Source organism: Hemicordylus capensis, chromosome 4, assembly GCF_027244095.1.
Source record: "Hemicordylus capensis ecotype Gifberg chromosome 4, rHemCap1.1.pri, whole genome shotgun sequence".
Classification (NCBI taxonomy): Eukaryota; Metazoa; Chordata; class Lepidosauria; order Squamata; family Cordylidae; genus Hemicordylus; species Hemicordylus capensis.
This window is the reverse complement of record NC_069660.1, coordinates 4,760,001-4,787,047: the sequence shown is the minus strand read 5'-3', so window position 1 is coordinate 4,787,047 and position 27,047 is coordinate 4,760,001. Positions and strand designations below refer to the sequence as shown.

General features: G+C 47.7%; 2 protein-coding genes across 8 annotated transcripts in view; one reads left to right on the top strand and one right to left on the bottom strand.

Annotated features, from left to right (window-relative positions):
- The window catches only part of DUSP15 (dual specificity phosphatase 15), a 58,042-nt gene that overhangs the window by 19,966 nt on the left and 11,029 nt on the right, over positions 1 to 27,047 (bottom strand). The window contains exon 2 of one of the 2 annotated variants that reach the window (XM_053245348.1): positions 3,088 to 3,259. In XM_053245348.1, coding sequence (XP_053101323.1) covers positions 3,088 to 3,108 — 21 coding nt within the window. In that variant the 5' untranslated portion in view covers positions 3,109 to 3,259. Of the gene's footprint in view, positions 1 to 3,087; positions 3,805 to 27,047 lie in introns of those variants that run through there. The other variant, XM_053245347.1, reaches the window with a different exon arrangement.
- Positions 9,428 to 27,047, top strand: part of TTLL9 (tubulin tyrosine ligase like 9) — a 63,800-nt gene continuing 46,180 nt past the window's right edge. For 5 of the 6 annotated variants that reach the window (XM_053245342.1, XM_053245345.1, XM_053245344.1 and 2 more), the window contains exons 1-2: positions 9,428 to 9,568; positions 17,237 to 17,283. In XM_053245342.1, the coding sequence (XP_053101317.1) occupies positions 9,554 to 9,568; positions 17,237 to 17,283 (62 nt within the window). In that variant the 5' untranslated portion in view covers positions 9,428 to 9,553. The remainder of the gene's footprint in view (positions 9,569 to 17,236; positions 17,284 to 27,047) is intronic. The other variant, XM_053245346.1, reaches the window with a different exon arrangement.

Sequence of the window (27,047 nt, the reverse complement as noted above, 5' to 3'; positions counted from 1 at the left end):
CACGACTGCCGGCTCTGCTAACCTGGGCTTAGGGGAGGGGTACTTAAGCGGGTGGCCCGCTTGAGAGCAATTGGGCTGGCCTGCGAGCCCAGTGGTTCTCACGGTAGCCAGAAAGCTGGCTACGTTCCCTTAGCCCGCTTTTTGGCGATCGTGAGAATCGCCTCTTTCCAGCACTTGGGGGACAGGGAGCCATCTTATTTATTGTTTATTTATCTACGTAAACCACTCTGAGAACTTCTGTTGAAAAGAGGTACAGCATATAAGTCATAGCAGTAGGGCTTTCCCTCCTACCTCATTAAAGACTTGGTGGGAAGGAATCACTCCTTCCCGTTAAAATCGTTTTGGTGGGCAGCGAGCAGGCGCTTTAAAAGGAGGAAGGCAGGTCCCCCTCCGTCGCCCCATCACGGCACTGCCAGTATTAAACAGCTGTGCTGTCTGTTCTGAAAACAGATAGGGTGTTGCTGACCATGCAAATGGCACCTGCGCATGCAAAGATGCCATGTGTGCGTCATCGCTGCACGCGCGCTGCTGGGAACAGGGAACTTCCTGTTCCCAAGCAGGAAGCAGCCCTGCAGCGCGGCTTTTCAGAACAGATAGCACTGCTGTTTAATACTGACAGCGCTGTAGGGGCTGGTGCAGGAATGTCAGAGGGGCAGGTCAGACCTGCCTTCCTCCTTTTAAAGTGCCCGCTCCCACCCCCTGCATGTGCATGAAACACTTCGTGCATGTCCTACTAGCAGCCAAGTCTGAGGTAAAAGTTGGTGCTGTAGAGTTTTGGAGTAAAAGTTGCCATGTGTTGTGATTGGTGGTCTCCAGGGCATTTTCCAGGTTACCCGCTCAACAGCGGCAAAATGCTTCAGTTCAGGCAAATCACATTCAAAATGTAAATAGCAAAGGGCCCAGCAGGGGGAGCAGTCTCGCGAAAACTAACAACTGGAAAATACAGCAATCTTTTTACACCAGACATACAACGTTATAGCAATAAATTGCAGTGATGAAATCCGAAACAAGGCATCCGAAATGTGAACAGCACCCTGCTGACAGCATAGGGGCTGCGGTGTCACAACACAGGAAGCGTGGAAACACACTTCCCAGAGACGTCGTGACCCCTCTACAGGGTCTAATCTGGAAAGTGCCCAGGAGCTTTTTCAGACTTTGACTTTACTATGACTTTACCTTGGGAGGGTCAGTGTGCAGTGTGCATATCAGCCAGATTTACCCCCAAGTCCATGCAATATTTCAGAGAGCAATTCACACACAATTCAGGGTTTCCCCTCCATATTGGAACCAATCCCAATTTATGTCTGGGTTGATAAAATCCTCATTCTGCATCGGAGTATCTGTGATGCCCCAAACTTGCAGTAAAGCCTCACGGTAAATCCACAGTAAAGCCTGCTGTCTGCAAAGCTTCCAGGCAGAGACAGGAGAAGACTCTGGCTGCCTGAGGGAAGAAACTCCCTGACTGGGTAAGGTATCCCTTTGGGAGGGCTGAGGGAGAAGAGGCTGATGAGCGAGCTAGTGAGCTGGCTGCGAGTGTGAGTGCAAGTGTGCAAGCTGCTGAGTGTTGTGGGAGGTGGGAGCGAGCGAGCTGCGTGTGCAAGTGAGTGAGCTACTGAGTGTCGTGTGAGCTGGAAGGCTGGAACACCACTAGGGTAGGGTTGGGCTGGAACTGCTAGGGAAGGTTGCAGTGAGGGGGTGGCCCTACGGGAACCTGCTAGGCCTTGGGAGAGAAGGCTAGCAATCTTGTTAATTTTGTATTTTGAACTCTGTACTCTTGCCAACTGAACTTTTCAACATTTGTTCCTGCCCTGTTTTTTTAATTTTTGCAACCTTTTATAGTAAACCTGTTATTGTTTTTATACTATTTTATTGGTGTCTCTGTTGTTTTAGCCCCACCCACACCTACCTGCCTGTTTTATTGGCCACATGACTGAGTTTTGATATTGTTTTTGAAAGACAGAGGAGAGGGTTTAGAGACTAGGAGTGGGACCAGTCACTCTCGTGAAAGACCTTATTTTGTGGCAGCAAATGGCCTGACAGAGGACCAGCTGCAGCCAAGCCCTCACTCACACCTGGGCACAGCTGCTGGCTAGGAGGGAGGAAGCCCCCTGACCAGCTGCTGCTTAGCACATAATCACTGCCAGCACCTCTGATCTTTTTTTAAATTCACACAGGAGCAGAGAATGGGAGAGTGCACAGCTGCTGAATGAGGGCGGGAGGCTTCTCCTGCCCCACGTATAAGCATGAAACTGGAGCATACAGTAGTATACAGACAACACTGACCTAGATGCAGCAGGGGTCAGACTCAGTAGAAGGCAGCGCCAAGGGTTTCCCACATGAGCTGGCAGGTGCTCTGACCCCTCTTTGCCACTGGATTCCCAGCGGTGGCATGGAGTGCCTCTTCCCCGCGGTGGCTTATGAATCAGTGGCAACCGTTCCTTTATGCATCGGTAGCCCTGTGCTTGGGCTGCCCTTGCAAATGACTTGGGGCCTTCAGGAATGGGTGGGTAGAAGGACCAGGTCAGGGATTTCTGGTGCAGACACTCGGCCGTGCCATTCAGTTCTGGATTTATTCATCTGGAGCAAGCACCACACCCTGGCCCCATATGAACGACCCCACCACACCATAATACTGCCTTATGGATGGAAAGCGACTCCATCCGTAAGGCTGTACTGCTGGAATGGGGACCTTTTTAGCACTCTCTGCCCACTCTTCAGCCAACCCAATAAGCAGCACTGAAGGGAGGCGGAAATGTGTTACGGCAGAGGTTGGTTCCCAACCAGGGGTCCCCAGGTGTGGTGGGACTACAACTCCTCTCATCCCCAGCTACAATGGCCTTTGGAGATGATTGGGGCTGTAGTCCAACAACATCTGAGGACCCAAGGATGGGAAATTCGCCTGTACGAAGGAAGGCGTGAGCAGCAAGCACCCTAAATCAGAGGCATCGGGCGCCTTAAAAACTTTGCAAAACTTGCCTGAGGAACGTTGAGGGCCTTTAAGTAAACAACCCACAGACTGACATCCACAACAGCATTCTTGGATAGACCAAGTTTGCTTTGCCCCGTCCCCGGCAGTATCAACTGTACCTTGTTCATGCCATTGCCCATCTCAGCAGCAGGTGACCTGGCGGCGTGCGATTCCTCCCTCTTCTGCCAGCAGCCCAGCAAGAGGGTATCAGTCAGGGGGGTCACGGTGGGGGGAGAGCTGCACCTCCAGGCCCTGCAGTGGGTTTCACCACCTCCACCTCCTGGACTGGCACTGAAAGAGATCTCTGGCGTCAGCTGTGCCTGCACCGCCCTGGGGAGGAAGGAATCCCTCCTGCTGCTGCTGCTGCTGCTGCTGCTCACTGCCTGGCTTCCTCCCTCCTCTGGGAAAAGGCCCTTTTTCCCTCCAAGATGACAAAGGAGCGTCTCCTAGAAGTGCCTTTCCCTGGCTGCTTGCTGGGGCTGCTGGCACGCTGACAGCCAAGAGAAAACTCCACCTCTTTCGTAACTGTGTGGGTGTGCCAAGGCCAGGCGGCACCGCTGCTGCTGCTGCTCCACCACAATGCTCCAGTGTTCAGACTGGAGAACAAACCCTTTTGTCTGGCTGGCTCCGGGACAAGCCAGGACTGCCAAGGCGTGAAGCTGGAGCTGCTGCCTCCCGGCCTCCGATCCTCAGAACAGCAGCGAGGGGGGCAGCAGGCGAGTCCCGGGACACCCCCAGATTTTTTTGGGGGGGGGAGAGTTTCCCGCATGCGCCACAGAATAACAGGGTGAAAATGGCAGGCCTGAAATGCTCCGTGCCCAGGCAGGAGGCAGGTGGCCTCTCTGGTTGCTAGAGACCCGTGACTCACCCAAGCGAGCATGAAGCAGGAGAGTGGGAGGCGCATGGAATACCATGTTCCCAGAGTGGAATGTACGAGCGGAGGACTGCAGCCGATCTGGTTACATCCTTGGGTGTCACCTCGCAAAAATAGAATCCACAAGCACATGGCCACCTGGGGCGGAGAAAAGCAAGGCCATGTGGGAGCAAGGAGCAGCAAGTATCTGCTTCGTATCTGCTCTGCTGAACAGTGCCAGGATAGAGTAGCAGTCGGACTGTGTGGGGCTGTCCCTGCTTTTAAAGCTGCGTCCACAAGAGCGTCCCATTCTTCCTGCTCATTAGCTGGGTGGGATGGTGCTGTCCTCCCCAGCTCCTGTCTCCCACACAATCACTTCTCACTCGTCCTGCCTAGTTGTTTGCTCCCACACAACCAAAAATTGGGAGCACCGAGCATGCACCGTTCTCAAACCTGAATAGGACACTTGTCCTACCCAGTTTTCGGTTGTGTGAACAGTCTCCTCCTCTGCAAACCCCACTGGAATAGGGCTTGCATGGGAGAACTGTGCAGGGACTGGGGCAGATCTGCCCGTCTCCCACTTTACCACCCTTCATAGCACTCAGGCCTTCAGCTCTTCAACTGAGTTCTGCTCTTGTCTCTTGAGCAGCAACCTGATCTGCAGGAATTAGCAGTTGATCAGGAAACCGGAAACCTTCACCCGCAGCTTATTTCTGTACACTAACAAAGCCACTGTTGGACCATTGGGAGTTGGTTGTTTTCTGGTAAGTTGGTAACCCTACATAGCACCACAAGTCTGCCCCCTGGGGAAGCTGCCTCATTTTGCCTCATGGCAGGCCTCCTCTGGCTGCTTTTTGGCAAGTTTGTTGGGGATAATAGAATCTGGGTGTAGGTTGGAGGCAATTAGATCCACAGGCCTCCAGGGCTTGAGCATACCTGCCAACATGTCCCAATGTCCCCATTCAGGTGAATGGGAAAGCCTTAAGCCTTTTTAGCCTACTTTCCTTAAGGAAAGTAAGCTTATGAGATCACCCAGCATTCTGTGTGTCCCTTTGCAATGCATGGACCAATATGAACCAAGCTGGGTAAAGGTTGGTAGGAATACATAGGGATGCCTCAACGGTGTAGTTCGTGGTGATGAAATCTACCCCGATTCAAGATGGCAGACACGTAAACATTTGAGGCACAAGTAGACTAACTTGTGAAAAACCAAACCAACCTGAACCAAATTTGCTACAGCAGTAGTGAGTGACATATAGGGACACCTCAGTGATGTAGTCTGTAATGATGTCATCCACCCTGATTCAAGATGGTGGACTTGTGAACATTTGAGGCACAAGAGGGCTAATTTGTGAACTCCCTGACTAATTTGAACCAAATTTGCAACAGCTGTAGGGACACAAAGGGACACTGTAAAAGTATAGTTTGTGATGATGACATCCACTCCAATTCAATATGGCAGATGCATGTATAGTTGAGACGCAAGTGGGCTAACTTGTGAATCGCCTAATCTAATTGAACCAAATTTGCTACAGGTGTAGGGACATATAGGGTTGGCTCAAGGGTGTAGTTTGAGATGATGTCATCTACTCCAATTCAAGATGGCAGATGCATGAACGTTTGAGGTGCAAGTGGACTAACTTGTGAGGATGGTAATTATCAATTAAGATTATAGTGAAAGGAAAGTAGGCAGATTAGTTCTTACCAGAACAACCGGCTCCATTACCAGAGCACTAGCCCTGCAGCTTCCAAGTGCTTTTTCCTCACCACTGAGTACCCCAACCAGCTGCTGCCATTTGGGATTAGGGCAAAAGACTTCCTGGTCACAGGAACATAGGGAGATGCTTTATATAGTACTGGATCCTTCAGAAGTGTCCAGAAGTGTTCTGAACACACAAAAAGTAGTCGATAGATGCCGCATTACTAATTGAAGTCTTTCAGATGATGTCTTATCCACTGTGACAGTATCCACAGCATCCCTCAAATAGTCTGGGAGTTGTAGTCTAACAACAGCTGGAGAGCAGCAGTTTGCAGCTGGGGATGATGAGAGTTGTAGTTCAACCACAGCTGAAGAGACTCAGGTTGGCCTCCGATGCCCTAGTGCAGGGGTTTCCAACCTTGGGCTCCCAAATGTTACTGGACTACAATCCCCAGCATCCCCAGCAGGGTTCCCTCTAACAGAGATTCCCAGATGTTGTGGTCTACAACTCCCAGAATCCCCAGCCAAAGGTCATTGAAGCTGGGAATGCTGGGATTTGTGGTGAGTAACATCTAGGAATCCCTGTTAGAGGGAATACTAATCCTCAGCCAGAATGGGCTCAGTAATTTCAGCATTTTTACAAGGCATAAGCCCTATTCACACATTATGTACAACACTCATATGAGTATACAGCATACAAAGCTACAGAGATTCACAAATTATGGTAAACACTGGTACAGCAGTACATTTCCTAACTGTACTATGCATTTTATTTTTATTTTATTTCATTTATTTTCAAATTTGTATGCTGCCCCCAACTTCCGTCTCTGGGTGGCTCACACAACAGCATAAAAAGTTAAAACACAAATATAAACCACTTGTTCTAGAAAGAACTAACCAGCCTACTTTCCTTTCACTATCTCTACTTCTGGACTAAATTTGGTGCAAATCGAGGTCCACAAGTTAGATCTCTTGTGCCTCAAATGTTCATGTGTCCACCATCTTGGACTGGGGTGGGTGTCATCATTACAAACTGCACCATTGAGGTGTCCCTGTGTGTCACTCACTACAGCTGTTCCAAATTTGGTTCAAATCAGTTAGACTGTCCACAAGTTAATGCACTTGTGCCTCAAAAGTTTAGCCATCTTGATTTGGGGTGGATGACATCATCACAATCTTTCCAGACTAGAGCCTACAACGGAGTCAGGACGCACCTCAGAAGTGTGCTTCCACACCGTCTTGTGACACTGCAGTCCTTACGGGGACAGCAGGGTGCCATTTACATTGCCAATGCCTTGTTGCAAATTTAATTGCTGTGATACAAAGCAACGATGTCATGTCATATATCCGGCATGAAAAAGTTGCTGTTTTGTTGGGTTGTTAGTTGCTGCGAGACTATTCCCCCTACTGTTTACAATCCGAATGTGATTTGCCTGAATGGAGGAATTTTGCTGCTGTTCCAGCAGCTAGTCTGGAAAGCTCCTTTATGATCTCAATGGGCAATGGGGCTCATGGCGAGGAAGACATTCTCTTAAATACCCAGGGCCTAAGCTGTTTAGGGCTTTAAATTATAGGTTATAACCAGCAGCTTGTATTTTGCCCAGAAACTTACAGGCATTTGAGGCCCTGTACCCAGGTTCACTTTTAAAATAAATTCAGGTCCAATCAGTCACACAAAAAGATGTGTGTGTGTACAGACATCTGTATGCTCGCTCATACAACATAACGAACAAGGCTTTAATGATTTGCCAGATGCCAAGGCAAACGCCACCCCTGAAGCAGAACAACACATGCAGCCATCTGACAATATGTGACCAGCCATTTAAAAGAGACCTGAGCAGCTTTCATGTCAGTGTGCCACTCCCTGGTCAAAAGGGACAGCTGGAGCATCTGTTGTTCCTAACTCTTTAGTATCGCCTTGCTCCTGACTGGAAATGCACCAAGGATGATTTTCAACAAGTTGGTAATGCACCCAAGAAGACCCCTGACTCCTGTCTTGAGAATGGCTAAGAGTAATGCTCCTAAGAGTTACATGCTGCAGCAGTTTCCAAGCAGTATAGAAAAGTGGCATTAATAGCAGCAAGGTTAGTAATTGCTAACAGATGGTGGAAAAAATGGTCCACCTACCTGCAAAATATGGGTTAATAAATTATGGTATATAGTACGACCAAACTTTCAGAGCCAGTTGGGCTAAGGGATAATTAGCATTGTTTGAACAATGGCAGGCTTTTATTGAATACTGTATTATATATCTAGAGTAGTTATATATTCAATATAGCATAGCTATCAATATGTGTAAGTGTTTCTTTTTATTATATCAAAGTATGTTCTCTCTCCCTTGTTGGTTGTATATTAGATATTGTTTTCATATCGTACATTTGTTTTAGAAGTATTTTGAAAATGTGAAGAATTATACATACATTCGGTATAATAAACACAATTTTTTTAAAAAGGAGAATGGCTGGTATAAAATCTATTCCTTATATGAACCACCATAGAAATACATTAAATGTATTTTCATTATTGTTTTCATTATTACGAATGAGAATACTTCACAATACTTACTGGATCTGGAGCCAGGAAAGCTTTGGAGAGTCTCTCTTTTGTACTGGAATTGGATTGGGACTTGAGTTCAAATTTGCAAAGATCTCCCACAAAGGAGATCTTTGTGGAGTGGGGATGTGCAGGAATATAGCACCAACACTTCTTGGTTTCTCTGGCTATCAGGGTGGGCATCTGGCCATGGGGGCTGTCATAGGGAGCACCTTCTGCACTTCTGAATTTGCAACTACACCATAGGAACACAAAAAGCTGCCATATACTGAGACAGACCATTGTTCCATCTAGCTCAGTATTGTCTACACAGACTGGCAGAGGCTTCTCCAAGGTTGCAGGCAGGAATCTCTCCCTGCTTAGCTAAGGGGACAAGTCATGCTTGCTACCCCAAGACCAGCTCTCCAACTCTGTCCTGCCACTGAGTCCCTCCGCAGTGGCTGCAATATATGACACACTCCAGGCTCCTATGGAGGAGAGCAATGCTTCACGGGTCAGGAGAGAAGGGTAAATGTCATCTGGAAGCCCCATCTGCTCTGATCCTAAATACAGGGGTGTAACTATAATAGGGCAAGGGGAGACCGTTGTCTGGGGGCCCACTTCCTTGTCACATGACTGACTCCCCCAGCCGCGCACCCGCCCGGGCTTCCTTCAGTTGTATTCATCCTCCGAAACTGATGTGAGTGTTAAGACCTGGAGCTACCAGAACAGCAGGTCTTTCTCTAGGACCATTCAATGACTTGCATCGCCCACAATTTACAATGCTTTTTGTTACCACAATTCAGCCTCATTTAAGATTTCTTTACTTCATGAGCTGAGCTTCAGTGGGGGACCGGGACATTTTAAAATCTTGTCTCTGGGCTCTCTCCAACCTTGCTACGCCCCTGCCTAAATATGTCGTGGGGCAGCAGGCATCTTGGTTCAATTGCCTTCTGTTGAGTCAGACTCCTGGTCTATCTGGTGGAGTACTGCCTACACAGACTGGCAGCCGTTTGGGTGCCTTTCCCAATCCCACCTGGAGATGCCGCCGCCACGGAACCTTCTGCATGCAAAAGATGATCTGCAAGTGAACCACAGCCCCACCCTCTGTGAAGGGAGAAGCGCTCAGAGTGTGCTCAGGGGCCCTCTTGCCTCACACGGCATCCTCTATTCAAACGCTGCGTTTTAAAATACATGACACACACACAGAGAAACACAAGCAGGGCCCCTGCCTCATGTTACCCACTCCCCTGCAAAGAGGAGGGGCCCCAACGAGCAGAGGCAGATGATCTGCCTGCCCCGCAGGCTCCAGCCTAGCAGCCAGGCTGCCTAAGCCCCGCCCACTCGCAGAGGCCCGCCCCTTTCCGGGGCGAAAGGCTCCGCCCACGGCCTTGGGGCCTGCTCGGGTTGCCATGGAGACGCGACGCGCCGGCTGGCGGCGGAGGCTGCGGCGGCTCTAAGCTGTTCCCCACGGAGGGGCGGGAGGAGGAGCAGCCCCAACATGGCCAAGAACAAGGTGAGGGGGGGCCCGGGACGGCGGCTGCTGCTGCGGCGGCGGAGGCAAGAGCAGCGCCCACATTCTAGCATGAGGAGGGGGGCAGAGAAGAGCATCTCACGGGCCCTGCAGGATCAGCCCCCCCACCCCAAGGCTCCCTCTCCTAGAGTGGCCAGGCAGAAGCCGAAGCTCCCATCGGACGCGGGCACGTTGAGGGAAGCCCTCTCCTGTGGTGCCCAGAGAGAGGTAGACTGCCTCTGGACATGGAGGTTCTGCGCAATAAAAGGGAGGCCGTGGAGGTTCCATGCAACATCAGAGCCAAGGGAGGCCCACCTAGTCCGGCGGCATCCTCCTGTTTTGTAGAGTGGGCAGCCAGATGCCTCTGGGAAACCCACAAGCGGGGCCTGAGGGCATAAGCCCTCTCCCATTGTCCCCCCACCCCTACCATCTGGTTCTCAGATATACTGCCTCTGAGCATGGAGGTTTTATTCCTCACTATAATGATTGATAAGAAGGGCCCTGCAGGATCATGTCAAGGTGATTGAGCTGGTCCAGCATCCTGCTTCGCATAGGGCCAGCCAGATGCCACCAAGAAGCCCAATGCAGAGCAACAGCGCTCACTGGTCTTTGTTCCCAGCTAGTTGTATTCAGAGCCACCGTAAGTCGCACAGCAGGGAAATACTTGACTAACAAGCAGAAGGTTGCCGCTGGTGTGTTTCCCAGACTATGGGAGACACCTCTATCGGGCAGCAGAGATATAGGCAGATGCTGAAAGGCATCATCTCATACTGCGCGGGAGGAGGCAATGGGAAACCCTTCCTGTATCCTACCAAAAACAAGCACAGGGCTCTGTGGTCACCAGCAGTTGAAATTGACTCGACGCCACACTTTACCTAGTTGTATTCAGAGAGCTACACTACCTCTGAACATGGAATTCAGCCCATCATGACTAACACCCATTGATAGGCCTCCTCCTCCTCTATTTTCTTTCACACCACATGAAATATTATTATTTATATGAGAAATGGGAATTTAAATCTGCAATAATGGTTATAAAGATGAAACCAAAAGGTGGTTGTTAATTCAGGTTAGTTAACATGGAAGATGTAGGTGTGATAGCCCTATTCAGACAATGTGTGTACACTTAACATGTTTCTATGTGAATGACTATATCTGAGTTCATTTTAAAAGTGAACTTGGGTACAGGCCTCTCAGATGCATGGTACAGATAAGAAGTTATACTGTTTACCTGCATCCAGCATAACATTACCTGTGTACAGATTTGTACCTGTGTGTACTGTACACTTATTACACAAATGTTGAATTTAACATGTGAATAGGGCTCCTATATATGTGATATCAGAGTAGTTAAATTGGTAAAAGGCCAGATTCTTTTTGGTTTTATATGGGGCAAATAGTTGCCCAAGCCATGTGCGTGTGTGTGCATGTGTGCGCGCATCCTCCATACACACAATTAATATATTTTTAAAATGTGGGTAATCCTGACTGAGGGATTCCTGCATCATTTTGGTTTGGCTTTTTAGGTGCATGCAATTGCCTACATTTGTGCTCAAGACAAGATGCGGCCACCCACACATTCTGAGATGTACATTCTAGAAATCCTGGGGGCAGAGGTGTGAACCCTGAAGAATGACAACTCACACAAGCAAAATGTTGACGAGGCATTTCCAAGGGGCAAAAGTAGGGAGAGGGTTTTACCAGGGCCAGGTACCAGAAAACACCAGTCCCTGATAAATGGGAACAGTTGGAGCTTGTAAACATGTCATTCATTGGATCTTTTTGTCAGCCACACAAATATCCTGTAAAGCATTTCAAAATTCAGTCCATATGAGCAAACAAACATCAAGTGGGTGTTTGTGACAATCACATTTCACAGCAGTTGTAGTCACAATAAATGTGCAATCTGGAGCGGGGGTGTATCATCTTCTCCCCGCTACAAAAAAGCATTTGTCGTTCAAATGCTTGGAAAATGTTATCTTAACACAAGAAAAACAATATCTTTAGGGACACTGTATGTGAGAAATAGAAAGACAAATCTGCATTTAGGGTGCAATTCACAGAAGTTCTACACTACCTGGACGTGACAACTAGTGTTCTCCCTAAGGCATGCGTGTATGCATGTGCTCACATGTTTTTTCATGTCCGCTCAGTTCATTTTAGATCCCACTCAGGTTGAATCAGGAAGGTCCCATTCTGAATGCACACTGCCTTGATACTGCCACCCAGAACAAAATTTATTCTGCACACAGATGAGAAAAATTGTATTATTATTTCTTGTTTACACAGTCAGACAGGTGTTATTGACTGGTTTGTATTATCCAGACATTAAGTCCTTCCCAAGGACCTGGGATGGCTGAATTTTATCATCGATACTCTTGGTTATTATAGATATCGTCGCAAAATATAGGCTGTTCCCAGTAAAAGTTGCTTTTTGTAATTGGCTGATGGTGATTTCAGTGGCCCCTATGGTGTTGAGGTGCTCTTCAAATTGTTTTGGAATTGCACCTAGGGTGCCAACTTGCCAATTACCACTGGGATTGTTTTGGTCTTTTTCTGCCACAGCCTTTCAATTTCAATTTGTAGATCTTTGTATTTGGTGATTTTTTCTATTTCTTTTTCTTCTGTTCTTCTATCCCCTGGTTTTGCTATGTCGATTATTTTGACTTGTTTTTCTTTCTTCTTGACTACAGTGATATCTGGTGTATTGTGTGGCAGATGTTTGTCTGTTTGTAGTCGGAAGTCCCATAATGTTTTTGCATCTTCATTTTCTTCAACTTTTTCAATTTTATGGTCCCACCAATCTTTGGCTACAGGTAGCTTGTATTTTTTGCAGATGTTCCAGTGTATCATCCCTGCTACCTTGTCATGCCTTTGTTTGTAGTCAGTCTGTGCGATCTTTCTACAACAGCTGATTAGGTGGTCCACTGTTTCATCTGCTTCTTTACAAAGGTGGCACTTGCTGTTTGTTGTTGACTTTTCTACTTTCGCTCTTATTGCATTTGTTCTTATTGCCTGTTCTTGTGCAGCCAGTATTAAACCCTCTGTTTCTTTCTTCAAGTTGCCATTCTTAAGCCATTGCCAGGTCTTGGTGGTGTCTGATTTTCCACTTATATTGTGCAAATATTGACCATGCAGTGGCTTATTTTTCCATTTTTCTGCTCAGTTCTTGACTTCTTCTTTCTTGTAGGCCTGCTTTCTTTCATTGGTGTTGAATAGTTTCTCGTTATTGACCATTTTAAGTGCATCTTCTTCACTGCCCTTTATATATTCTGCAAGGCCTCTTTTCTCCTCCTCTACTGTTTGATGGACTTGCAGCATTCCTCTTCCACCTGAGCTGCAAGGGAGGTATAGCCTATCGACATCACTGCGGGGGTGCAGAGCATGATTGATGGTCATGATTTTCCTGGTCTTACGATCTAGAGTCTCTAGCTCTTCCTGAGTTCAGTCTATTATTCCTGCAGCAGTGTATCTGATAACAGGTATAGCCCAGGTGTTTATGGCGTGTATGGTGTTCCCGCCATTGAGTTTGGACTTGAGGATTTTTCTAACTCTCCTGATGTATTCACTTCCCATTTTTCTTTTAACTTCAGCATGTGCGATGTTATCAGCCTGGAGAATGCCCAAGTATTTGTAAGGTTCTTTCTCTTCCAGGTTCTTGATGTTGATTCCATTGGGCAGTTCGATTCCTTCTGTTTTTGTTATTTTCCCTCTGTTCATTATTAATGCAGCACACTTGTCTAGTCCAAACTCCATTGCTATATCGCTACTGAATATACGGACAGTGTTTAGCAGTGATTTGATTTCTGACTGGGACTTTCCATACAACTCAGATCGTCCATGTACAGCAGATGGTTGATTTTACTTGATGTTTTAGATGTTTGGTATCCGAGGCCTGTTTTGTTTAGTATTTGTGAAAGTGGGGTCATGGCGATTACAAACAACAGAGGGGATAGTGAGACCCTTGGAAAATACCTCTTTTAATGCTAACCTGTCAAAGTGTCTCACCATTGATTGTTAACTGTGTACTCCACATGCTCATTGCTTTTTAAATAAATATCTGAATGTTTTTGCTGACACCAGTTGTTTCTAAACATTTTGGTATCTATGTGTGAGGCAATGAGTCGAAGGCTTTCTTGTAGTCAATCCATGCAACACTTAGATTGGTTTTTCTTCTCTTGCAATTTTCTAAAATCATTTTGTCAATCAGCAGCTGGTCTTTGGTGCCTCTGGTGTTCAGACAATTTCCTTTCTGTTCAACTGGAAGCTGTTTGTTAGTTAATAAGTGTTGCATTACTTCATCTGCTGTTATTCCAGTTAATAATTTGAACATGGTTGGCATGCAGGTTATCGGTCTATAATTACTTGGAACCGCACCTTTTGCTGGGTCTTTCATGATGAGATGAGTTTTCCCAGTTGTTAGCCATTGTTCAATATCACCTCCTTGCAAAATGTGATTGAACTGTTTTGATAGTTGTTTATTAAGTCTTGTTAGGTGTTTAAGCCAAAAGCCATGCAATTCATCGTCGCCTGGTGCAGTCCAATTTTTAATTTTCTTCGCTCTTTCACTTATTAATTCTGGTGTTATTATTAGATCTTGCATTTGCTGGTAACATTTTTCGACCTCTTTCACCCAGCCTGCTTTTTTATTATAATCTATTGGATTGTCCCATAGTTTCCCCCAGAATTGCACTGTTTCTTCTTTATTTGGTGTTTCTATGTTTGTTGTAGTTTCTCCTTCTACGCTTTGGTAGAAACTACTCTGATTTGACTGGAATTGGAGATTCTGCCTGTGTTGTGTAATTCTGGCTTCGTATCTGCTAATCTTCTTTGACACTGCTGTTATTTGCTGCTTAATTATTTCCAGGACTTCTCTAATTTTCCTTGAATCTAGGTGGTATCTTTGGATCAGATACTGTTTGGTGTTTTCATTCTTCAGCTTCTTTCATATCTTTCAATTTACTAGCATCTGATCTAAGCCTGGCAATTTTATTTTCTAATCTAATCTTCCATTTAGGTGATGCACTACTTTCTTTTTTGACAGGTCCACTGATCTTATATCCGAGCTCTTGTGGTGTTATTGTTGCTGCACTGTACATTAGTTGGTTTGTTTCTTGCAAATTCTTGGTTGTTATTTCTGCAAGTGCAGCATTGACATCTTTTAATAACTGAGCAAGTTGTTTTTTGGCAACTGTTTTTAGCGCTGGAAGTCGAACCCTGGTGGTTGTTTGGTTCATGTACTCAGTTATTTTTTGCTTTAGTTCTTGTTGCTTTTCTGTTAAACGGCATTTGGGTTTTTGAGGTGAAGGCAAATGGGAGGTTGCCTGGTTTTGATTTTGAAACAGTTCAGCAACAGTGGCATCCTCGATTTCCAACACCACCTCCACCTGCGCCTGAGCAACTTCTTCAGTTGGTGGTAATTCTTCTTCCATATCTTGAGCCTGTGTTGCCCTTTGCAGTTTTATTTATTCTGCACAAAATTTATTCTGCACACAGATGAGAAAATTATTATTATTATTATTATTAACACAGTCAGACAGGTGTTATTGACTGGTTTGTTTTATCCAGACATCGAGTCCTTCCCAAGGACCTGGGATGGCTGGATTTTATTGTCAATGTTGTTGCTGTTGTTATAGATATCATCGCAGAATATAGGCTGTTCCCAGTAAAGTTGCTTTTTGTAATTGGCTGAATGTGGATTTGAACTCGGGTCTCCCTGGTCCTAGTCCAGCACTCTCTACACCACTCCTCATACAAACAGTAAGAACCTGCCTTTTACTGAGTCAGACCATTGGTTCATCTAGCTTAGTATTGTCTACACTCCCTGGCAGCAAATTGCAGAAAGAGCTGAACTGATCAGTTGTCTCTTGGAAGCTCAAAATATTTGCCAAACAGTCTAGTAGTAATCCAGTTCTGGCCTGGGAGTTGTCCAGATCATGTACCTAGAAGTTTTCTCCCCTTGTTGCTGCTACTCTTCATGCTGTCTCAATAAAGCAATGTGAGTTCTTAGTAGCTGGGCACAGTGAGCATAGAACACTGCCTCCTATTGAGTCTGTCCATTGGTGGTCCCCATTTCATTTTCATTTTTTAGATTTATATCCCGAGGAGCTCAGAGCGGTGTACATGCTTATTTTTATCCTCACAACAACCCTGTGAGGTAGGTTAGGCTGGGTGGCCCAGAGTCACCCAGTGAGTGTCGTGGCTGAATGGGGATTTGAATTCGGGTCTTCCCGGTCCTAGTCCAACACTCTAACCACTATGCTATGCTTGCTCAAGGTAATCTGCTACTTAGTGACTGTCCAGGGTTTTGGACAGGGGCCTTTTCCAGCCCTACCTAGAGATGCCAGGGACTGAGCCTGGGACCTTCTGCATGCAGAAGACGTGTGCTTCCACTCAACTACAGCCCACCCCCATATGCCAGTTCAGGCGACCCAGAGACCCTACAAGCTCCAAGCACAACTGGGATCTGGATTCCTCATGTCCAGAGGCCGTGCAGCAGCCATTGCCAGCACTGGCCTGTTCCCGGCCAAGATGTTTTGCTACTGTTCTGACCCTTTTAAAAACAGGGCTTGGCAAATCTCAAGTGCCAGAGAGCCATGGTACCTTGACACTTAACTATGGTGCCTAGACTTGGATTTTTAGAGGTAGAGTTATTTAATAAAACCTCCCAGCCACAAGCTGGGCAGTTTTATTCATTACCCAGATGCCAGCCATGCCTGGGTTTGCAGGAGCCTCAGCTTGTGCTAGTGTGTGGGATTTGGATGGAGCATTCCACACAAGACTGGTCAAGCCGAAAGGCTCCTGGGGATGTCCACAGTGCACAATGGTGGCACTTCCTGTTGTGAAAATACTGTACCTTGCTCCACCCTCCTAGGCTAGAATATCCTACAGTGATGGAATTGTGTGCAGTCAAGGGCAGAATGCTGTCCGGCGTCACCGAAGGGCTTCTCCCTTTTCATATGTTTTATTTCCATTGATGGATGGGTAAACAGTCATGCTGCCAGCAGATTACAGATTCTTCAGCCAATTAACTCTCTGACTTTCAACCAACTGATACATTAATTAACCAATTAAAGTTGGATGTTGCAAAACCTCCATGAAGACACTTTCTTGAGGCACACAAATGAAGGTGACAGGGCATCATGAGGATGAGGTAATTTACAATTTAAATCAGCTTTGCAAAGAAACAAATCTGGGGTGGAGGTGGCACTCTTGATATTCACTGCCTGCCTGCCTGCCTCCCTCCCAGGGGCTCCACCCCCCCAGGTGCTCCTGCCACCAGCAAGAGAGAAAGCAAAGGCAAGCAGTCAGCCTCCTTGCCATCTGTGGTGGCTGGGAAAGGCAGCTGGGCTTCCTAGCACCATGGCTTTCTCTGGCAAGGAGAGAGGGCAGAGCTCACCAGTGTCACTTCTTCTGTAGACTGTATGATGTAATTGACAGGGCTGAATAGAATGTTTCACCTTTCTCAGGGTCAGTTCCAGCACCAGGAGGTGCCCCATGTAGCACTGGAGAAATATTTCCACTGGCTCAGCCTTGGCACCATATTTTAGGGCACCTAGCTATTTGTCAGGCATGATAGAGAGGGACGAGTGCTGTTTGTGTGCGTGCGTGTGTTTATATACCTTATTTCATGCTCCCATCTCACTTGCTTCTCTATTTATCTTTTGGCAGAACATAAACTATAAAGGGCCATATGGTTATCAAAAGCTGAAAGAACGGTAAGTTGTCCCCCTGCCATCAAATAATAATTTGAAAATCCTTTCGCAAGTGTGTGGAGGAGGTATTTGCACGCACTCACACACGCCCCATTCCCTGAGACGTTCCAGGTGTGCAGTGCTACCTGGACTTCCTTTGGAGGAGAGATCACTGGGGCTTGTGGAGTCTTTGCAATACAGTGGTCCCTCGACTTACAAACTACTCGACATAAGTATTTTTCGAGTTACAAACGGCAGTTTTAGATCCAGTTTTAGATGCAGTTTTTTCGACTTACAAATTTTTAGATGGGGTTTCCTCGACTTACAAATTTTTAGATGGGGTTTCCTCGACTTACGAATTTTACATGCGGTTTCCTTGACTTGCCTGCCTGTTTACTGCCTGTTTATTCTTGAAAAGAAATGTTCCTGTGCAGTTTGCAAGCCTTACTGGGGGTCTGGGTCTTTTTTCTAGGCTCCGGAACGCATTAATCCGTTCCCAATGCATTCCTATGGGAAACCGCTTTTCGACTTACGAATTTTTCGACTTACAAATGTGCATTCGGAACGGATTAATTTCGTAAGTAGAGGGACCACTGTACTTGGTCTATATGTACAAATATATGAGGTGAGCATTAGATAGAGTTGAAACAGAGCACTCCTACAAGTAGCAACAATTTGCATCAGCTTCCCAGAGCTGCCCTTTAACTTCCCCTCTTTCCTCTCTCGCTTAGCCTGTCTCTTGGTCTCACACAGAAGCTGCCTGCCTGGCGCAAGCTGCTGCTGCTTTTTTCCCCGGTGGTAGGAGAGCCTCAGACAGGGTTATGTAGTGCGCATGCCCGAGACAGAACTGGACCATGTGACTCTTTGTGGGCGTAGCTGTCCCCAGTTCCAGTTCTGTCTCACTCGAGACTAGATGGCTTTTGAGAGAGCGCTTCTTGTCTATTACTCTCATTTATCACTCTATCGATCCTTTCTGACCCTTCGCAGCCCAAAACTCGGCTGTTTATTCCGTTTGTACTCCTTCCGCCTCTTTTCAAGTGTGCGTGGGGGGGAAGAGAGCTTGCTCTGCATTCGGCTGTAAAAGTGAGTTCAACAACTAATTTCTTCTTACGTTTGATTCGGCACTGATTTGGCTCTAAATTCAAACGCTTTTTGCTTAATTTACTCCTTTTATTAACGTCCTCATGGACATTTCACACACCGAAGAGCTGCTTCAAGGGTCCCTATCGGAGGCTTCGGTATTACCGCAGGCCCTGGACAATGCGCGGCCAGATCAATCCGCTGCTCCGATTCCCGCTCACATGGCTGTTGAACAATCTGTCCCCCCTATTGCTGCACCGGTGGTGCTGGCTGGGGTAGAATCCGCCTCGGGACCGGCCCCTTCTAAAGCTTCTAAGAAGTCTAAACATCTGGGGGAACAGGGCGCCAAAAAGAAGAAGAAAAGAAAGGAGTCCCTGGCAAAGGTGGAGGGACATAAGAGACTCAGCGAGCGGCTGCTGATACAAGCGGTTTGCCGCCGCTCTAAGTCTAAAGTGGCGGGAAATGGCATTAGAGTTAAGGACTCTCGCAGAAAACAGCTTAAAAGCAATGTAAAATGTCGGAGCCCGGTGGGCGATGTACCGACAAATGCTACAGGCAATCTCACTTTACTCGTGACGGAGAGTGCAAAACGGCTGCAAGAGGAAGTAGCGGCACAGTCTCCTGTCCCTTTAATGCCTGCCCCCTTCCGCGCTCCCTCGCCATTGGCGCAAGGGGCTGCTGTTAATAAGGACCCCTTTCCCCCCAAAGCCACTCAATGGCTGAAAGAATTCTTTTTGAAGGAATTTGGGGCTATGCGTCCCGAAATGGAGCTGACAGGTAATCCTGCGGTTCCTCCAGAGCCCGTTAATCAGGCTGGTTTTGACATTGTCCCTGGTCCTATTCCACCCGTACCTGGACCTAGGTTAGGTCACAGACGGCGACCCAACAGGCACGGCTCCGAAAGGCTGTCCTCTTCGTCCCCAGATTCCAGCCCCAGGCGAAGGGCTATACCCCCCCAATCAGAAATTGGGGCTTTTCTTCCCAGGCCTTTGCCGCAGAGACATAGGAAGAGGCGCAGACACCCCTCCTCATCCTCTTCGGGATCCAGTGGGGCGAGAAAAGATAAGAGACCCAAGCAACCGGGTCCTATGGGGCCAGCTCTGCCGCCTGTACCAACCTTGTCCCCTCTATCGCAGCCCATGATTCCTGCGAATTTGGCTACAATTGTCCCACCTAGGCAACCTACTTCCCCATTACCTAGGCGGCCCACCTCACCTTTAGGGTCGCAATCGTCATTGGGGGAACCTTCACCACAGTTGCCTGATTCGGAAAAGGAAGAGGGTGAACTGTCTGAAGAGGAGGTAGCCCCCCCGATTCCTAACAATGCCAGATTGTTTTCATCAGCAGACTTTGATGTATTGCTCTCTAAGGCGAAACGCGCCATCAATGACGTTACTCCTCCGGAGCAGGAGGCCACTACCTCCACGTTGGACCAACAGGTGTTTCCATCATCAGAGCTGGTGAGTCCAGCGGTCCCCTTTCCTCCCCTATTTAAGAGGGTATTATGTGCTGAATGGCAACGCCCTACAGCTGCCAAACCGATAGGTAACATTCCGAAAAAACACTACTCAGTGGCTACGGATGTTGCCAAGTTGTTGACGGTTCCCAGGGTCGATCCACCGGTGGCACAGCTGGTGTCCGGGGCAGTTGTACAGGCTGAGGGGCAAGAACAGCTAAAGTCACAAGAGGACAGGTGCTGCGAGTCCTTACTCAAAAAAGTTCACGAAGCAACCGCCTCTGCTATTAGGATTGCTACCACTAACTCCATCTTTGCCAGGGCTTCCTTGCTCTGGACAAAAGACCTTGTTAAAATGGTGCCTGCAGATCAGCCTAAGCTTCTCCAGGGCATCAACAAGCTGGCCAAGGCGGCGGCCCTAATGGCCGATTCAAGTTTAGATAATATTCAGCAGTCATCCAGAGTTATGGTAGCAGGGGTGGCGATTCTCAGAGCCTTATGGCTTAAATCATGGAATGTGGACTATAAGTCCAAACTTGCATTAATATCGGCACCATTCACGGGTGAGAATCTGTTTGGCCCAGCCCTGGACCCCGTTCTGGTCGATTCGTGGGATAAGAAAAAGGTGATGCCAACCTCCCGCAGATACTCTAGGGGGGGTTTTCGTGGCGCCTCGCGTTCCTTTCGTCCCTACAGACAACAACAATTTAACCAACAATTCACTCTGTATAGCCAGAGTTATTCCTTCAATCAAGCTCGATCAAATCCATTCAGAGGCGCTAATCGATACTCCTGGAGACAACAATTCAGGGGAAACTCGAGACCCTTCGCCCACAAGACTCCCAATCAGAGTACCAACTACAAAAAACAATGACGCCACTCCCGTAGGAGGAAGGCTGTCGGACTTCGTAACCACATGGATGTCCACAGCCACAGACGCATGGGTGCTCGAAGTGGTTGCCGACGGCTATGATATCGAACTATCTGCAAGTCCACAACAAAGATTTATCCCAACTCCAAAGTCAGCCGACCCGGACAAACATCTACGGATGCTGCAGGCGATACATCATCTACTCCAGATGAAGGCAATAGAGCCAGTCCCTCCTTCTCAATTTTTTCGAGGCACTTACTCCATCCTTTTTCTAGTGCCGAAGAAGGACGGATCATGGCGAGCCGTTTTGGATTTGAAATCGTTCAACCACTTTGTTCGAAAGCACAAGTTTCGAATGGAGTCATTGCACACTATCAAAGAGGCAGTGCAACCCGGGGACTTCCTCGCAGCAATAGATCTGTCAGAGGCATATCTACACATCCCTATAAGAATTCACTCCCGCAGATATCTCCGATTCGCATATGATGGAAACCACTTCCAGTACCGGGCGCTTCCCTTTGGCCTGTCATCGGCACCGAGGGTGTTCTCCAAAGTCATGCTGTCTCTAGTGTCCCACCTGCGCCTCAGGGGGGTGCATATGCACCCTTACTTAGACAATCTACTTTTGAGAGCAAGGACCAGGGACCAGGCCACCCGGGACGTGGACATTTCATTGAAAGCACTAGAGGACCACGGATTTGTGGTCAATGTCCAGAAGAGTCATCTCATACCGTGCCAGCAATTAGTCCACTTGGGAGCACTATTCGATACAGCTGCGGCCACAATCTCGTTGCCCCTGGAACGGAGGCAACGAATCGAACACCAACTCTCCCCTCTTCTCTACAAGAAGACAGAGGACGTCATGATACTATCCCAGGTCCTAGGCTCCATGATAGCCTGTCTCGGGTGCACACCATGGGCCAGGTGGCACTCCCGGACCTTACAGTGGCTGCTTCTCCCCTGGCAGGACCACATCATGGCTGGCAACAGGACGATGATCTCAGTTCCGCAGCTTGTCCGGGAGTCATTCCTATGGTGGCTGTCTCCAGTGATGAGCCAGGGACATCCATTGGAAGAGCCTCCTCGAATAATTCTGACCACAGACGCGAGTCTTTCCAGCTGGGGAGCTCACTGCCGCAATCGAGTCGCCCAGGGATCGTGGTCACGGGAGGATGCTCGACATCCCATCAGTTGGCTGGAGGTAAAGGCGGTTCGCCTGGCACTACTAAGTTTTCAGACCTTTCTTTTCCGACAACATGTATTGATAAGAACAGACAACGTGACGGTGAAGGCACACATCAATCGTCAAGGGGGCACCCGATCTCGGATGTTGATGGAGGAAGCCAACCTATTGTTCCAGTGGGCGGAGCTCAACCTCCTGTCTATCTTGGCGGAGCACCTAAAGGGAGAGGAAAATTGTATAGCGGACTGGCTGAGCCGCAAGGCCTTGGACCCAGGAGAATGGTCCATCCACCCAGAGGTTTTCACCCAGATAACCATGAGATTCGGACGGCCACGGATGGACCTGTTCGCCTCGGACCAGAACCACCAGGTCCCGCGCTTCTTCACCAGGTATCTATCTCATCGGGCGGAGGGCACGGACGCCCTCCATTCTGCATGGCCGCTGGGACTACTATACGCCTTTCCGCCCATACCCATTATACTGAAGACAATTCGAAAAGCTATTCAGGAGAAGGCAGACATTATTCTCATGGTACCGTATTGGCCTCGCAGACCCTGGTTCTCCATCGTAGTCGAACTGGCCATCGACGGCCCGTGGTTCCTTCCACATCGCCGGGATCTCCTCCATCAGGGCCCTCTCCTACACTACGATCTTCAGTGGTTCAACCTCTCCGCCTGGAGGTTGAATGCTCGAAATTGGAGGCAATAGGTTATTCGAAGGGAGTGCAGCAAACTATTTTGGCCTCCAGGCGGCCTTCCACACATCGGATATACCAGGCTACGTGGTCTGCTTTTCTCAGGTGGTCGAGTCAACACAAAGTGGAGCCCATCAAGTCTGGGGTAACTGAGGTCTTAAGTTTCCTCCAGGAGGGCCTGAAGATGTGCCTACGCCCATCCACATTACGTCGCCAAGTTTCAGCCTTGGCAACCGTTCTGGACCTGTCGCTCGGTGACCTACATCCTATACATCCGCACATTACGAGGTTTCTGCGGGGAGCCAATAATCTAGCTCCGCCGCCGGTCAAACAATTCCCTTCATGGAACCTTAACAAGGTTCTGAATGCGTTGACAATGGATCCGTTCGAACCAATCTCTTCTATCCCGTTAAAAATTTTATCCCATAAGGTCCTGCTTTTGGTGGCGGTCACTTCGGCCCGACGGGTCTCTGAGCTGGCAGCACTTTCTTCCAGAAAAGAATTCTGCACGTTTCAAGATGATGCGGTCATTCTCAGGCTAGATGAGACTTTTCTACCAAAAGTAAATTCCCTATTTCACAGGTCTCAAACACTAGTTCTACCCTCTTTCTGTCCTTCACCGGTGCATAGGAGGGAGAAGCTCTGGCACAAATTGGATGTGCGCAGAGCAATTCGCATTTACATTAGGAGAACTAAAGAGATCAGGAAGTCTGATGCCTTGTTTGTATCCTTTTATCCACAAACTCTGGGGGTGTCAGGAAATACCTTAGCTAGTTGGATTCGTGCCTGCATATTAATGGCATATGCGTCCCTCCACTTACCTCCCCTGGGAGGGGTCACTGTCCACTCGACCAGGAGTGCCGCCGCATCAGCGGCATTTGCTGCACACATTCCATTGTCTGAAATCTGCAGGGCGGCCACATGGTCGTCGGCCTCACCTTTCATTAAACGTTACAAAATTTCAGGTTTTAACGAGCATCAGGTGGCCTTTGGCTGGACGGTGTTACAGCAGGTTTTGTAGTATTATCATACCCAACCCAGGGACAGTTGTATGTAGCTTGGGCACGTCCCTGTCTGAGGCTCTCCTACCACCGGGGAAAAAGGAACATTGGTCTTACCGTGAAGGGTTCTTTTTCCTGGTGGTAGGAGAGCCTCAGCCCCACCCGGATGGGGACCATTTACTCCTTTCATGACAAGTTCTTCGCTGGGAAGGGAGACTTTGGGATGTGTCAGACGGCTCTCAGGGTTCTTAGAGGTTACCTCCTGTTATCTTCTACTGTTAATTCTTCATCTTCCTGTGTCACCTAGCTGTATACTGTCACCTTTTTTCTACCAGCCTTCCTCTGGTCATATGTGTGTCACCATAAAGGCTTCATGTCACAGTTTACCGTGTATCCGTAGCTCTCTCTAAGATTCTTAAGTTCCTCGCTCAACAATCCTGGAACTGGGGACGGCTACTCCCACAAAGAGTCACATGGTCCAGTTCTGTCTCGGGCATGCGCACTACATAACCCTGTCTGAGGCTCTCCTACCACCAGGAAAAAGAACCCTTCACGGTAAGACCAATGTTCCTTTCTTCTTTTCATACCCACGCATCAGTCCCTCCCATCAGGTGGAGGTGGGTATGGACCACCTTCTCCCTCCAGGGTGATCTCTCAATCATTAGCTCACATTTAGTCACTGATCTGCCTAACAAAAGAGCTGGCCAGCACACAGCCCTGGTCATAACCCCAGCCTCATTACAGAGGGATTTTGAAGACTGCCAGGCAGAGTAGGGTGGCCATTCTGTGCAGGAACAAAACTTCTGATGCAGGAAAAGTCTGCAAGCCATGAAGCCTGAGGGTGCTGCTGTGGAATGCTAGATTGGTTAACTGCCCTCAAGACCTGATCCTGAAAGAGATGTTAATCTGACATGTAATATGGAAGCCTGGCTGGATGAGTGGGGAGGACTGAATCTCTCCCAGCAATGCCCTCCAGGTTTCCTGGTGCAACACCAACATTAGCTTGACGGGCAGGAGATGGAGTAGCCAGGTTACCTTTAGAGAGCACCTTACTCTGCATGATCCCCACCGCAAATTAAGGTCATCTGGAAAAGTCTGCCTTCAGCTGCCAACAGTTCCTCTGGAGTCAGCTCAGGATCGGGCCTTCCCTGCCACTGCCCCTTAGATTGTGGAATGCACTCCCCGCAGAAATCTGAGGCCTCACAACATTACTGGCCTTCAAGAGAACCCTTAAAGCATGCTTCTTTGGTCTAGCCTTCCAGGGTTTTTAAACTGCTTGTAATGTTTTAAACTGCTTTATATTGGTTTGGGTTCTGATTGTTGTTGTTTTTTTAATTGACAGTGTCTTTGTTTTGTTTTTGTGAACTGCCCAGAGCTGATAGATGGGGTGGCATAGAGATATCATACATACATACATACTTTCATTTTGGCCCACAATCCTCACGAATACAGTGGCTGACATCCTCATGAATGAAGCAGACTTGCGCCAGGAAGACACCCCTGCCACAGCGGGAGGGCCATTTTCTCCCATCTCTCACTGCCCTGGATATGCCCTGTGCAAAATGAAAATATTTCCTGAGGGTTGCACAACCCTCAGAGATTTGTTTTTGGGTGGCGCTGGCTCAGGGCATTTTCAGGGGAAGGAGAGAGAGGAGATAACCACCCCTCCCCATCCACCATGCTGTGAAAGCTCTTTGTAGCACAGCCTGGTATGTCTTGCTGGCATGCATTTGCTTTGATAGTAGAACATTAGCCAAAAATACCCAGTTTTTTAGTAGTATTGACCTCTCAAAACAGGACTGGCGTTGAGGATCTGGTGGAAAACTTTAGAATACACGTTGTCTGCTCTCTTTCCCCTTGTCTGATGTGGCTCAGGACCTCAGGACCTCCATGACAACCAATTATATCTAGCTAACACATTTGGTAGTATGTACACTTGACTTGTGTTTTGCTTGACTTGTGTTTTGCTGCGGATGGGAAGAAGGTGGTTTTTGAATGGGAAGCCTCCCTTGTCATGGTCAAAGCATTACCTGTTGAGGTTTGGAGTTTGGCCTCTGGGCTGCCCCAGCCTCTGCCATGGTGGGAGACCCATTAAGATGTTCTGTCTCCCAGCGGTAACAAAGGAAGGGCTACAGCTCCATGGCAGGGTATGTGTTTTGCATACAGAAGAGTCCAGGTCCAATCGTGGCATCTCCAGTTAAAGTGATGGGAAAGACCTCTGCCTGAGGCTTTTGAGAGCCGCTGCCAGTCAGATACAGTTGGCTTGACAACTAGTGTGCAAGTAGTGAAAGGCATGTGTGGAATCCATCTGAATACAACATTAGGCCTGCCTACACAAGGCTGGTAGCATGCTGCTACCATTGTGCCTGTCAGTGGTTGCCAGCAGAGCTTTTCCAAGGCCATTTGCAGCTTGGCACTGAGGACAGTGGTCTCAGCCCTCAGTAGACTACTGTAACCAATTTGCTACATTTTGCTGTTCAAATTGCCCTCATCCATCCCAGCACAGATACCACACAGTTGTAGCAGAGAGGGATTTAGCTGTTGCACCATCTGGTCAAGTTATTATGGATACATTTCAATTACTTCTGGATGGATTCCTTGGAGAATTGTGACCCACCACTCACTCTTCTTGACTGGTTAAAGCTGCCAGGTCAGATCTTTGTATATGGAGACTGGAGGTGGTAAATGCCACTTGGAGAAAAGGGGTAGTTCCCACCAGCATCCAGAAAGACAGGATAGCACCCCTCCTAGAAAATCCTGTCCTTGGCCTGGGCAGTGTAAACAACTACCACCCAGGTTCACATCTACCGCTCTTCATATCAAGGGTTCTTAAGCCTTTTGCAAGTATGCACACACACACACACACACACACACACACACACACACACACACACACACAGAGATTCATCAAGTATTATTCATGGACCTCCACCCCATTTATACTATACATTTTCATAAGGGTCTAGTAAAAATTAGAGAAAATAATAAGCACTCAAGAAAGCTATTTTCAAGAACTTTATTCTGGCTCACTAAGAAGCAAATTAAATTCAGTGCAGCAAATTTTTTATTTATTATGGAATTTTTATACTGCCTTTAAATAAAATGATCTCAAAGCGGTTTACAAAACATTTAAAACAATATAAGACATTTAACAATATAACATTTAAAACAATTTTAAGAGTCTGAATTTCTTTTGCTTTATCTTGTTTTAGATATTTTTTCTTTACTGCTGTAATTAATTAGAAAAATGAGGTTTGTATTAGGGATGTGCAAGAAATTTCAGGCACAGATCGATCTGTGCCCGAAATGAGCAATTTCGGGTGATTCGGGGCCGAACCGAATCACCCCCGATGTCACCTGATATTTTTCGGAGCTGAGCTGAATCACCTGAATTTCGGGGCTGAAAAATTCGGGTGATTCGGCTCATGGCCGATTTTGGGGGATTTTTTTTGAAGTTTTAGTGACTTTGGGGCAGTTCGGGGGCATAGAATGGGATCTGGGCA